Source organism: Palaemon carinicauda, chromosome 42 (assembly GCF_036898095.1).
Source record: "Palaemon carinicauda isolate YSFRI2023 chromosome 42, ASM3689809v2, whole genome shotgun sequence".
In the NCBI taxonomy this organism is placed as follows: domain Eukaryota; kingdom Metazoa; phylum Arthropoda; class Malacostraca; order Decapoda; family Palaemonidae; genus Palaemon; species Palaemon carinicauda.
Genome location: NC_090766.1, coordinates 30,058,827 through 30,073,339, shown reverse-complemented (window position 1 = coordinate 30,073,339; position 14,513 = coordinate 30,058,827). Strand labels below are relative to the sequence as shown.

General features: G+C 39.2%; 1 protein-coding gene across 2 annotated transcripts in view; it reads left to right on the top strand.

The window, feature by feature from the left end:
- LOC137632941 (chitinase-3-like protein 1) overlaps positions 1-796 on the top strand; it is a 53,376-nt gene extending 52,580 nt beyond the window's left edge. For both annotated transcript variants that reach the window (XM_068365063.1, XM_068365062.1), the window contains 2 exons: positions 20-190; positions 524-796. In XM_068365063.1, coding sequence (XP_068221164.1) covers positions 20-190; positions 524-649 — 297 coding nt within the window. In that variant the 3' untranslated portion in view covers positions 650-796. The remainder of the gene's footprint in view (positions 1-19; positions 191-523) is intronic.
- The last annotated feature ends 13,717 nt before the right edge of the window (positions 797-14,513 follow it).

The window sequence follows — 14,513 nt, the reverse complement described above, 5'->3', positions numbered from 1 at the left end:
TCTTTTTTTCTGAATCCAGTATTGGATTTGCATCAGCAAGAATGCCATGCTAAGGCCGTGTGGACCAGGAACACTCTATGACGAAAATCTAAAAATTTGCAACTATGAAAGCGAGGTTGATACAACAAGTTGCAGGATATGGGCGTGCACTATTGATAACACTTGTTATCCAGCTGCTGACTGTGACAAGGTAATGTTTCAAGATGAACATTTAGTAAACTATAGTAAAATTTTAGTAGTGACTCATAACAGTATTTATCAACCTCACCCTTATACATTTTGGCAGGACTACACTTAAAACTCTATTAACTCCATGTCTAATGTAAATATAGTTAAGCATCAGTTTTTATGATCCATTAAATTCTAACACATCGAAGCATGCAAGTGAACATAAGATGCCAATAGGGAATTGCTTGTTCCTAGTCCATAAAAAGAAGCTACATCCGTAGAGAATGATTCCATCTTTCTCTGTGGATGTTGAAAATGACGACGATGATAATTATTTTCATTACTATTACTACAGTACTACAGGTGTTCCCATGGAGCAGGATATCTGGAGACATGTCCACCAGGAGAATATTGGAACCAGAATATTGGCCAATGTGACCACAAATCCCATGTTGACACTTCAAGATGCAACATTCCGTAATCCAAATGGACGCAAAGATACCAAGGGAGACAATAGAATAAAAAATTACTTGCAGTAAAGATTGATACTGTAAATCTGAGGCTTTGTCAAGGGAATCTTATTGTTGTTGTTTGTAAAACCATTTTCTGAAGTGAAAGCTAATTTAGATTTTTATAGTATTATTATCCCTATTATTACTGTAAGTTCATTTCATACAGTGCGAGTTCTCTAAACATATCTTTTTCTATGAAAAAATGAATAATGTAAAAATAATGTAAAAATTTAGAATGATATTATTATTACTGTAATCATTAATGTTTTTACCATTAATAGTTCTTGGAACACGCAATCTCTATCAATTTCGACTGCTTTTCCCGTGAATTTCCATCTTCATTAGATTTTCGAACTAGGAAAGCTTTGTTTTATTTCCTATAACTACTCGTTTATTAAACTGGTCCTTTACTAAAAAAATTTTATTCTTATTGCATTAATACTGTTATTTAACATTTATGGCAGACTCATTAAAAGCCTCATAAGTGTGATAAGATGATCTGCACACTTTGAGTGAAGAATCCATTAATCCAGTTGGTAATGTTAGATGGTATAATAGTGACCTATTAAAGGCAAAAGGACACAGACGTAAGATGGAAGGTAGATGGAAAAGAGCCAAATCCTCACAAGCCAGAAATCTATATAATAAGGCCAGAAATGACTATAACATCCTGTTAGAAAAAAACAAAAAGAAAATTCTACAACGGCGAATGTAAAAAAACCAATAACATGAAGGACTTTCACAAAAACCTTGATGATTTGATGGAATTAAAGAAAAAATATGTCTTGCCTGACAAAGTTTGTGCAGAGAGATTTGCTATATTCTTCAATGAAAAAAATGATAAAATCTATAGAGGTTTCCCCCAAAATCACTTGGAAGGACAGTCAGCTATGCCAGTGAAGGAGGGAAAGAAGTTAATAAATTTTAAGGAAATAAATATGTGCGACTTGTTAAAGGTTATGAGAGAGATGAAGAATACATATTGTGGAAACGACACTTTCCCAAACAGTTCAATAAGTGATGCTCCAAACAAGCAAGTTGTATATAATATTTACCTGAACATAATTAACCTAAGTATATCACAATCCTGTTTTCCTAGCTGTGAAAAAACTGCGTTGATCAAACCAATTTACAAAGGAAAAGGTGATGTAAACGAGCTAAATTCATATAGGCCCATTTCAAATTTATCCTACATGTCAAAGCTTATTGAAAAAGTCATAAGTGAGCAATTATGGGTGCATATTGATGAGTTAGAGGTATTCCCGGAAAATCAATCGGCCTACAGAGCTAATCATTCTACAGAAACTACCTTATGCTCAATAATGCATGATATGGTAGGTCTTCTTGATGAGGGAAAGTGTGGAATTTGGATTATGTTAGATCTTAGTGCTGCTTTTGACACTGTTGTGCACGAGTACTTACTTGACGACTTAAAGTCTATTGGAGTGACTGAGGAAGCACTAAAATTTTTGCGAAGTTACTTAGTGAATAGGAAGGCTATTGTAGAAGTTTCTGGAAACCGATCCAATGAGAGAATTCTTATGAAGGGTGTACCACAGGGTAGTGTTCTGGGCCCTATCTTGTTTAACATATATACTATCGAGCTATCACACATCTTGAAAAAACAAAAAGTGGGCTTTAAACTATATGCAGATGATACTCAGTTTTACCTCTCAATTTCAACAACACAAGATACAGAGAAGAAAATTGATGAGATAATGACTGAGGAAAAAGCTCAAATTAAATGATGATAAAACAGAATGTATGTTTTTTGGCACAAAGGTGGCTTTGAAGAATTACCAGTTAATTCAAAGTATAAAAATTGGTGATGCTGATGTTGGGATTGTGCCTGTTGTGAAAAATTTGGGTGTACTGATAGATTGTAATTTGTCAATGAGGGATCAAATTGTGAACACAGTGAAAGTGTGTAACTATCACCTGAAAAACATAGCATTTATTAGAAAATATTTAACAGAGGGCAGTACAGAAATTTTAGTGATGAGTCATGTAATATCAAGGCTTGATTATTGCAATTCTCTGTACTACAAATTGCCCAATACACTACTAAGAAAGCTTCAAAATGCGCAAAACCGGGCGGCTAGACTGATAAAAGGCATTAAACTAAGGGACAGAATAACTCCTACATTGATCGATCTACATTGGTTACCTGTTAAGGCTAGAATTGAATTTAAAATTTGCTTGTTGACTCACAAAGCATTTACAAGTGATAAGCCTAAATATCTTCGTGATTGCTTGGTCCCCTACCCTGAAGCTACCAGCGCCGCTGTAAGAGTTAGACATGCTGATGACCCACATAGACTATTCGAAATTAGTGTGAATCATGCAACAGGAGGAAGAACGTTCAGTTATGCTGCACCGAAACTTTTTAACGACCTTCCACTCGATGTCAAGAATAGCAATAATGTGGCAGCTTTCAAGAAAAACCTGAAGACTTATCTTTTTAGAAAGTGTTATAATAGTTACCTGAAAACTATTAAGCCTGAATACAAATGCTAGCGAAATAACTGATAACGATACAGAGCAAAATATTAACTGGAAAGAAATTATTTTTTCACACACCAAGGCCCGCCTGAACAGACCTTTAGTGTCTGATGGAGGGCGAGAAATAAACCCGTAAAAGTAAGTAAGTAATCAACGACAGAGGTTTTAACGTGAGAAAATTTCATTATTTGAAAAAAGAGTTTTATGATCTCCATAACGGATAAAGAAATTTATAGTTACAATGGATTTGTAACATTAATAACCTAACAGCAGACCCTTGGCTGATTATTAACCTTAATGTCAAACTACTCAACCTCTACAGTTATTATGTATGGTTTAGCCACTTTCTTAGTATACAGGTGCAACAGATGGCTTTAGAATTTATTCTATTTTATTTATTCAATTCAAATATATGGAACAATATAAGAAGCTCATGTTTTACTTTCATGATATCCACAGGTAAATAAATGATCATTACGCTCGTTTCTGTACCACCGAAAAAGGTTCATGGATAATGAAATAATCTAGCAACCAAATTACTGCAAGTACCTCAGAGATTTCTCAACCTTGTTTGAAGACAAAGTTATTATGGTGGTTGTTATGTCAGAGAGGAATAGATCTGAAGGTTTTACTTATTTCTCCTCGAGAGTTGGAATACATTGCCTATCTGATCCTTTTTTCTAAAGAAATATCCAAGAATAATTGTTCAAGTGCAACTTTCCATAATTTGCAATATAACCTCAGTATGGTGTCCCATCATTTTCTAATTTGAAACCAGAGAGTTAGTTGTTTTAAATCCAGAAAGGTAAAGAGGAATAAGTAATACCCCACCATACATTGTTCATTCGTTCCAAGAGACCTGACATTTTCAACGGAGGTCGAATTTTGCCCTTAAAAGGTTACTTATACGCTCCCAACTTTACTAACTTTAAGGGCATTTTTTCTGGTCCTATCACAAAGGGGAACTACTTGCCTTACTGAACCTACAATTCGGTGCTTTCATTGACATGATTATCATGGAGAATAACGAATTAACTATCTGTGGAGACTTCAATTTTCTGATGGATGACGCATCCATCCTGACGCTTTGGCATTTAGTGTGTTATTAGAATCATATCAACTAGTGAATAATGTCGACTGTACAACTACTTTAACTGGGCATAAGTTGGACCTAGTTTTGAGTGATAGAATGAATAATATTGTATCAGAAACACGCATTAGTAAAGAAAATAAACTTTAGACATAATTTAAATTTTTTTCCTATACTTTTTATTGAAGAAGTTACAAAGAAAATAAATGATGCTATCAACATTCCCTGTGAGCATGATAACCAACATTTGTTGGGAGCTATGGGTGTTAACTGTCTTATGATCACTTATATGATATTACCAGGATTATCATGAGAGCAAAGAAAACCAAGTGCGCGATCGATCCTATGCCAATATCTGAAGTAATTGGAGAGAAACTTTTCTAGTCTAGCCGAAATAATAATGAGAACAGCAAATGCAAGCATTGATGAATGTAAGTTTCTCAAATCTGAGAAAATGGCTATAGTCACACCAATTCTGAAAAAGGCTCTGGACTACCAGGAATTAAGCACATATAGACCTATTTCGAATCTATCCTTTGTTTCAAAAGTTTTTGAATAGCCAGTCACTAGAAGTAATAGAAGCTTTGCCTGACAAGCAATCTGCTTACAGAAAACTATACTCTACTGAGACAGCCATCTGGTCAGTTGTAAATGATATGCTGGAAATGATGGATGGAAATGAATGTGGTATTTTAATATTAGGCTACTCGATCTCAATGCGGCTTTTGATGCAGTTGTGCATGAACTGCTACTAAATGATCTACGGTCCATCGGCATTGAAGATCAAGCCTTCGAATACCTAAAAGACTACTTGGTTGGTAAAAATTACTGTGTGGAAATTGGAAACTTATTCATCATATGAACCCTTAAACAGAGGAGTAACCGAAGGGGGTGTACTTGGCACAATCTTATTCTGCTTCTATACTATTGGTCCATCAAAAATACTACAAAGGCATGGTGTGAAGTTCAAACTATTTGCGGATGACACACAATTTTACTTTTCCATAAATGATATACAGTAGATGACACTACTGAAATTCTAAACCGAATCCTTGACAGTGTTAGAGATTGGATGACAATTGAACGACTAAAATCAAATGGTTGTGAAAAAGGAAAATAGCGTGATATTCAAATGAACATAATTAATGACTCAGTGCCTATATCTAGTAAAGTTCAAGATCTAAGTGCATTTCTTGACTGTAACCTGTCTCTCAATGCCCAAATAAATAATGTAGTAAAAAATTCTGGTTATCATCAAATAAATATTAATTTTATAAAAAAGTACCTGAATGAAAATTTGGTAAAGAAACTTGTGATAAACTGTGTTATTACCAGGATTGACTACTGCAACTCCATCTATTACAATTTACCAAAATTACAACTTAAGAAATTACAAAACATAATAAAAAGAGCAGCAAGACTAATAGAAGGTGTCCCACTCAGAGAAAGGATCACCCCTGTACTAATTGATTAACACTGGTTGCTGATTAAAGCGAGAATTGAATTTAAAATATGTGCAATAACCCATCAAGTTATCAGAACCGGTCGTCCAAAATACTTAAGAGAATTGCTACATATTGCGCAGCCAACAAATCGTGTCGACACGAGAATAGTTACAGCTCCCACGAGACAACCGACTAATTCAAGATATTAAGACCTTCAAGGGGAAACTGAGGACCTTATTCCGTGAGTCGTATGACAGTGATGATTTAACAGTAAATGAGCAGTATGTGATGTGAAACATTGGATACTCTGAATGAACAAGATATAACGAGAGTGGAAGTCCTGTAGAGAGTAGGGGTCCCTGCTCCATGTGACCGGAAAAGCAGCCGTCAGAGTAAGTAAGTAAGGCAATAACGTTAAGAGACAGAAAAAGAGCAACATGGGTACGAGAGAAAACTAAGGTAGAGGATATAATAATAATATGTAAAAGAATGGAAGTGGCAGGACATGTAATGAAAATGACAAATGATAGATAAACATTAAGCATAACAGAATGTGTCCCTAGAGATTGCAAAAGAAGCGGAAAAATGAAGAGAAAAAGATGGATTGACAAACGCAAGAGGAAGGATATGTCTGATTCTTATGTTCTGCAGTGGACTATCAATGGCTGAGGATCATACAAATACACACACACACACACATATATATATATATACATATATATATATACATATATATATATATATATATATATATATATATATATATATATATATATATATATATATATATATATATATATATACACACACACACACACACACACACATATATATATATATATATATATATATATATATATATATATATATATATATATATATATATATATATATATATAAACAATAGTACCTCAGTCTATGAGCAACTTTGAATATTAAACAAATCGGTATACGGGCATGCAAATCAATATCGGTTTGCAAGCATTGTGAGTAAAAATTTCCTTCTGAAGGCAGATTTTCTGTGGACAACTACTAACAAGATAACGAGCTAGCATACGATGCTCAGAAATTTGCCATACAGTACCCATACGTCATCGTCATCCATGCATTGATCGCAGGGTTTTATCCCATTATTATTATTTATTTTTTCTTTTTCATTAGCCCGCAACCTCCATTGCTCTGTCCCTAACTCTACTACTCTCTGAGCAGTACTAGATGGAGAACCATCTTGTATGCCTTATTGTGGAAATAGTTTATGGTACAGTTCTTATTACATGTCGAGTTCTGGTTGTTAATGTTCTCTTTAGAGACAATTTGTGCTGTGATGTAAAGTAAACATTATTACGACAATGGCCACCAAGTTGACTAAGAACCACAGTAAGAATAAGGAAAGGATTACTGGAGAAGTAAAAAGGGAACTTATCGTGAAGAATTAGCAAGGTTTGCTTGTGGCTAAGTGCAAAAGCTGTACATTCGTTTTACAACATTCATAACTGGTGCAGTAACAACTCTGACCAATAAAGAAGATATCGATGCATTTGACAATGCAAAACCTGAGCTGACATTAATGAATCAACAGACCTGTGTTCCCAACATTGATTTTTCTTTTTATCTGGATTGGTGAGAAGCAGTTAAAGAGTGACACAATTACCGAAAACATTATTCAAGAAAAACCAATGTTATTGGAGCTGCATAAGAGAATGCGGAAGAAATTTCAACCGAGGAGCTGGGAAAAGAGTGTGGGAAACCCTTAAAAATTTCGTAGACACACAATATCCGTATAAGGCTTTGGCAGGTGTAGCAGCAAATCTATTTACCATCCCTGTAATGTGTCATTTCACTGACACTTTAAAGATAAGGAAAAGCAGTTGTCTCTACATACATTCCTTGTCAATTCTGAATGTAAGAGTTAAAAAAAAAAGACAAACTGTCCATAAAAAGTAAATTAAGTGATTTAGTCTGTTTATAGGCCCTCATAAAACGGATTTTGAGCGAAGCGAAAAATCTATTTTTGGGCGAGATAGATATGTCGTCCTGATGGAAGTTCCTTTAGGGTAGCTTCCTAGGGTATATTTGACTACAGTGATATTCCCAGAGAATTTACCTTAAGGTATCCAGAATTCTAACTCCTGGAGCGAATATCCCTAAATAAACTTAACATGGGATATCGCACAATATCAGAGGATGTATTCTTAACACGCCACATAGCAATCTTCACCCCGAATAGAATTAACACTTCGAGAGGTCAAAGTGGCTAGAAAACGAAAAACGAGAAGGAAAGGAGAGCCGTTAGTAAGGTACCTCTCCTATCCCGCTTCGAGTGTGTATACAATGCCGCCGACGGCGCCATCTTCATTCCTTGTAGCGATACACGAGGTGCTACAGATACTGCATTATAGGGAGGGGTCTTATAGCCCTTTTTATAAAAAAGGAAGGGCGGGTCCATCAGGACGACATGGCTATCTCACCCAAAAATAGATTTTTTGCTTTGCTCAAAATCCCGTTTTTTGGGCTCAGGCCATGTCGTCCTGATGGAAGTATACCAGAGCATTACTGTGTCTGTGGATTCTCAAATCGTGCCGTACTTTCAAGAAAGTATTTCCTGGTCAGCATAGACCTAGAGACCTATGATGTTGCCGTCATACATCATTTCATCTAAGCATAAACCATGTTAGTGCTTCCTGCCCCCTACAGGGAAGAGTCATACTAGACTGGAAAAAGTCTCGAGGAGTACATATACCCATGGATGACTAACAGACAAGCCAGTATAGCGGTCTCACCCTATATGATATAAAGCAAAGTTTGTATAAGAACCACCAATGTCAGTATGAAATACCGACAAGTCCCCCGTTGAGCCCGTTCTTATCACTGGATTGGACAAAGTTTTATATCCGTGTAGGAATAAATTTTGCATATCCACCACCATCCCTATAGGGTATGAAGACTTTCCTACTTGGGGAAAGCATAAACCAATGAATGTTTGCTTGTAGCAAGGAACAATCTTTTAGGACTATTCATGCTAAAATTATCCATAGTTTTAAAGTAATGCTAAACCATTTTCTAGTAAAATGACATGGGCGAATAAGACGGAAGGTTCACAAAGAACTAGTTTATTGACAATGAATAAAAATATATAAGCTAATCGACAACTATAAAATTATAAGATGTGGATGAACCAATAAATAAGCATAAGGATCACAGTAAACAGAAAATATTGTTTCATCTGAAATGAAAAACATAATATGCGCCACTTTTAATATTGAAATATTAATAATATTATCATAGTCTGTCTTACTACTCAATCACACTAGCATCAGAAGCGCTTGGCACACGCGTCTGCACTTATGCTTGGTTCACCTTTGTTTATGGAACAGTTGATAAGGACACCTTAGTGGCCTAACGCTTAGTCTGTAGAAACAGTCTGTGACTACACACCCACCCTTGAATTAATCGTCCCAATTAATTTCACTCTTCCTCGCAGAATTAAACAGCAGGTTTAACGACACTACCTACTGCTACCACAGACCTTTTCAGTTGCTCCACTTGCTTTGCATAGTGTCTAAAGAATACTCTGGATGACTTCCAGCCAGTGTATGAGCGAAAATGTTCGAAATCCATATTATTAAAGAAATTTATGGAAGAGGCAACTTCTCTCGGATCATGACCTGCGGGTGTACTATCTGGATCCGCTCTACGAATAAAATAGGTGATTTTCTCCCTTAGTTGTTTCAGAGATAAATTTGAGCCTGATGTTTCTCCCCTAAACAGCTGACCTCCCCTAAAGTCTGAAGTTCTACGAAGATAGACCTTTAGGCACTCCACTGGACATAGGGATGCATCTTCTTTCAGAGGGCAGATTCTCCAGGGACCCCACCCATTGGTGGGTAGCTCGTTCTTGGCAAGAAACGTTGGGTCCGGAAAAAGGTTCAGTTCTCCCCCATCTAAGAACTGAACATGACCTTCCTCTCTCGAGAGGGCTATTATTTCACTAACTCTAGCCCCCAAAGCGAGTGCAAACAGAAATAATACTTTTTGGGTCAAATCCTTTAAAGCACACTCCTCATTATTCATCATTGAAGCAAAATGAAGAACTTTATCCAAAGACTATGAAATGGGTTTCAGAGGTGTTGATGGTCTGAGCCTAGCACAGGCCTTTGGAATTTTGTTAAAGATGTCATTAGAGGGGTTGACCTGGAAGGCATATAGAATAGGTCTTGTCAAGGCGGAATTACACGTTGATATTGTGTTGGCCGCTAAACCTTGACCATGGAGGTGGATGAAGAATGATAAGCAGAAGTCTGTCGAGATCTTTTGTGGATTCTTCGCCTTGACAAAGGACACCCACTTCCTCCATGATGATTCATATTGTCTTCTGGTAGATTTAGACTTATATTCCTCTAAAAAGTCTATACTGTCTCTTGATATCCCAAATCTTTTTCTCACAGCTAGGGAGAGAAAATCATGAGCTACAGGTTCCGGGTTTTCTGTGATGAAGTGAAGACAGTCGACTTCTGAACTCGCTGAGTCAAAACTGGATCCGGTAGTGGTAGAAACTTCAGCTGTAGTTCTAATGCCAGAGGGAACCAAACGCTGTTCGGCTACTTGTGAGCCACTATTGCCGCTTTCCCCTTGAAAGATCTCAGTTTGTCGAGGACCCTCAGTAGAAGATTGTGTGGAGGGAACAGGTAAATCCTGGACCATCTGTTCCAGTCGAGGGACATAGCGTCCACTGCTTCCGCTAAAGGATCCTCGTACGGGGACACGTAAAGATGTAACTTCTTGTTGTCCTTTGTTGCAAAGAGGTCTATCTGCAGTTCCGGGACTTGACTCGAGATAAAAGAGAATGATCCTGAATCCAGGGACCATTCTGACTCTATCGGCGTGATCCTGGATATAGCGTCTGCCGTCCCATTGCGGACTCCTTGAAGGTGAACTACTGACAAGTGCCATCTCTTCTTTTCCGCTAGCCGGAAGATGGCCAACATCACTTGGTTGATTTGAGGTGACCTCGATCCTTGTCGATTCAGGCATCTCACTATCACCTCGCTGTCTAGTACCAATCTTATGTGGATCGAGTGGCGAGGAGAAACTTTCTTCAATGTAAGAAGTACTTCCATGACTTCCAGAAAGTTTATATGAAACTTCTTGAATAGGTTGGACCAAGTTCCTTTGACTTTCTTCCGGTGAGAATGACCTCCCCATCCTTCCTTCGAAGCATCTGTATGAATAGTCATTGAGGGGGGAGGTGGCTGAAGAAGTACCGATTTCATCAGTTGCTTGGCTTTGGACCACGGCTTGAGAAGCGTTCGCAGACGAGTTGGTATTGGTCTTATCAGATCTCTTCGCGTGTTTGATGCATATTTTCTCCAAACTCCGGTTGCATCCTTTAGCTGTGCTCTTAGCACCGGGTCTGTTACTGAGGCAAACTGAAGAGAGCCCAGCACTCTCTCCTGCTCGCGTCTTGATATCCTTTTGGATTCTAGTAGTCTCTTGACAGAACCTGCTATTTCTTTCCTCTTCTTTACAGCAATGGAAAGTTGGTGTGACAGTAAGTCACAGTGGATTCCCAACCACTGAAACTTTTGATATGGAGAAAGTCGAGACTTTTTTCTGTTGATCTTGAATCCTAGATGTTCCAGGAACTGGATCACCTGTTGGGAAACTTGCATGCATTCTGTCCTGGATGCTGCCCACACCAGCCAGTCATCCAAGTAGGCCACTACTTGGATTCCCTTTAGGCGTAATTGTTGGAGAGCTGCGTTCGCAAGCTTCGTGAAAATCCTTGGGGCTATGTTTAGCCCGAATGGCATGGCTCTGAAGGCATAGAGTCTTCGTTGTAGCTTGAACCCTAGGTAGGAGGAGAGGTGACGACTGATTGGAATATGCCAATAAGCGTCTGACAAGTCTATAGAGACGGTGAATGCCCGTTTGGGTAGTAAGGTCCTTATGTGTTGAAGTGTCAACATCCTGAACTTGTAGTTTACTATGAACTTGTTGAGTGGCGACAAGTCCAGAATGACTCTGAGTTTTTCTGAGCCTTCTTTGGAACACAAAACAGCCTTCCTTGGAACTTGATGGACTTTACCCTTCGAATTACTCTTTTCTCCCAGAGTTCTCGAATATATTCTTCCAGAACGGGGGTAGAGTGTTGGAAGAATTGTGGGAACGGAGGTGGAGTGCTGTACCAGCTCTGACCCAGTCCATTCTTGATTAGGCTGTGGGCCCAGGGATCGAAGGTCCAACGATCCCGAAAAAGATGAAGTCTCCCTCCTACCGGAAGCGTTTCACTTCTGCTGTTGTTGACCTGAGGCCTTGCCTCCTTGACTGCATCCTCCCCTGAACCCCCTTCCTCTTGAAGGGTGTCTAGATGAACCTCAGGCTGTTCCTCTAGCTCATGGGGGAAAGGTAGTTGTCTGCCTTTAGAATGCTGGGTTAAATGCCGGTGACTGAGTTCTCACGGCTTGAGGTACCAACTGGTACGTGGTTGGGGTTTGTGCCACCATTTGAGGTACTGCAGTCATGGGACGTTGTTGCTGCTGCTGCCTATAAGGTTTGGCTGGCCGAGAGGATAGCCTAGGTTTCTTAGTCTTCCTTCTAGGTTGGGGACCCTCATCCGGGGAAGATTTTCTTTTAAGAGTTAGGCTCCACTTCTGGAGAAGGTTTCTATTCTCTGTGGCGGCTTTATCCACTACCTCTTTGACCACTTCGCTAGTGAAGAGGTCTTTACCCCATATGCAAGAGGAGATCAGTTTCCTCAGTTCGTGCCTCACTGCAGCCGAGGCGAACACGAACTCTCTACAAGCTCTCCTAGCTTTGATGAAACTGTAGAGGTCCTTTGTTACTGTGGCCAGATGGGTTTTGGTCACTACCATGAACATATCTTGGACTTTGGGGTCACTTGCCGTCGTTTCCAGAGTCGTTTGTAATGACATCGATGCAGCAAGTCTCTCTTTTGTCTCTTGCTCCCTGCACAAGTGAAAATCTGACAGCTTTGGAAGGTCCTCACCGAACTGACGTCTGGCAATATCGGCCTCCAACTTCCCGACTGAGAAGGTAAGATGGACGTCCTTCCAGTCTTTCTGGTCCATGGGTAAGGTCAGGGACAGAGGTTTACATTCCTCCAAGGAGGGACATGGTTTCTCTGCCTCAACCGCCTTCAAGGCAGCCTTAAATCCCTTCTCCATAAAGGGAAAGGCTCTGGTAGGAGAAGCCACAAAGGAAGGATGCTTCTTACTCAAAGCAGGTACCTTTGAGTTTGTGAAGTCCCTCTCTTTCATTGAGCTCTTTAGTAAAGCCTGTGCTTTACTATGGTAAAAAACTATGACCTCCTTTGGCTCCGTCTCTTCCTTTGAGGCTGGCTCCTTCCTAAGACGGACATAGCAGTCCGGGTAAGACTCCTTGTTGGGCCAGAATTCCACTTCTTCAAAGGGAATTGAACCTAACTTCTCCGATATGACAATCTTCCCAGTTGTCATAGGCATGTGCTCGGCATACCTCCAAGGATTAGCATCCGAGCACAAAGGAAGATCCTTCACGTTGGGCTTCTTCTGGGGCCCACGTGATGCTGCAAGTCTCTGCATCTCCAACTTCATTGCAGCTTCCTTTTCATCGTTCTTCTTCTGCATCTGTTGAATCATTTCAACGATGGAAGAGAGAGTCCTTCCCAGATCATCTGGGATAGCAGACGATGTTGAGGGAACAGGTTCAGGGGCCTGAACCAATGTAATCGACCCCTCGTCGATTTCTTCCTCCTCAGTATCCGGAGCCTGGGTCAGCTCCTCTTCTTGGCCTTCTGCCAGAAGGTCCTTTTCAGTGTACTCACACACCTCAGACATCCTATCGTCAAGTTGGATGTCTTGTAGGGCGTCCAAGACTTCAGAATCAACCGGAATCTGAACTAATGGTATCTACGCATGAGGCTGAGGAATCACTGCATCCGCTGATGCCTTAGGAAAAAGGTAAGCCCTCATCTTCTCGCTTTGAAGATAGGGGCCAGAAGTATTCTTCTGGAAGCCCCTCACTCAGGTTCGAAGCTTTTCCCTAGCTGCGTCCCTTAACTCCGCCGACTTAAGGGCGTCAAATGCCTCAGTAATCAGGTTAATGCAAATAGTACATACCTGAGGGTCCCAATACCGGAGATCACCTTTGGAGACTGCGCATGCTGCGTGCCTCCTGCACAACTCATGTCCACAGAAGTTTTTGCTGCGGACGTTGCAGAACATGCTCCCGCACTTCGGATGGTCCTTCTGTAAAGAGAAGAAATTCCATGAGTATCAAGTGAAAAACATATCACTGGATAACTAATGTTGATATATATATATAGCTTAAAATAACTAAGCTAGAAGGAAAGAAGGAAAGACACACACTTGTATATCCTGCCCAGCCAATTACTGTAACCTTCCAGATAATAAAATTTAGGTTAAATCTTATTCTAGAAATACCTTCAAGATATTTCCAGAGGAAAATGTAGGTGTAGCTCACACCATTATAAAGAATTTTAATATACTGGATAATTAATAAAGAAAGAACTCACTTTCTTCATCTGTACGGTCTCAACAAAAGGCTGTACAAAACAACACAAGTATGTTGGAAGAACTTAGTGTTACAATATATTCTATACTATAGTTTTCTCCATGCAGTATATACTATACTGTAAAAATACTGGCTACTGTATATAATATAAACGGCCGGTACATACCTTAATATAGTTCCAAGGTATACTACCTTTAGACCACTGGGCGGAAGATCGCTGGTTCAGTTGTGTGTGCCGGCCGGAAACTATAAACACAAGCACCC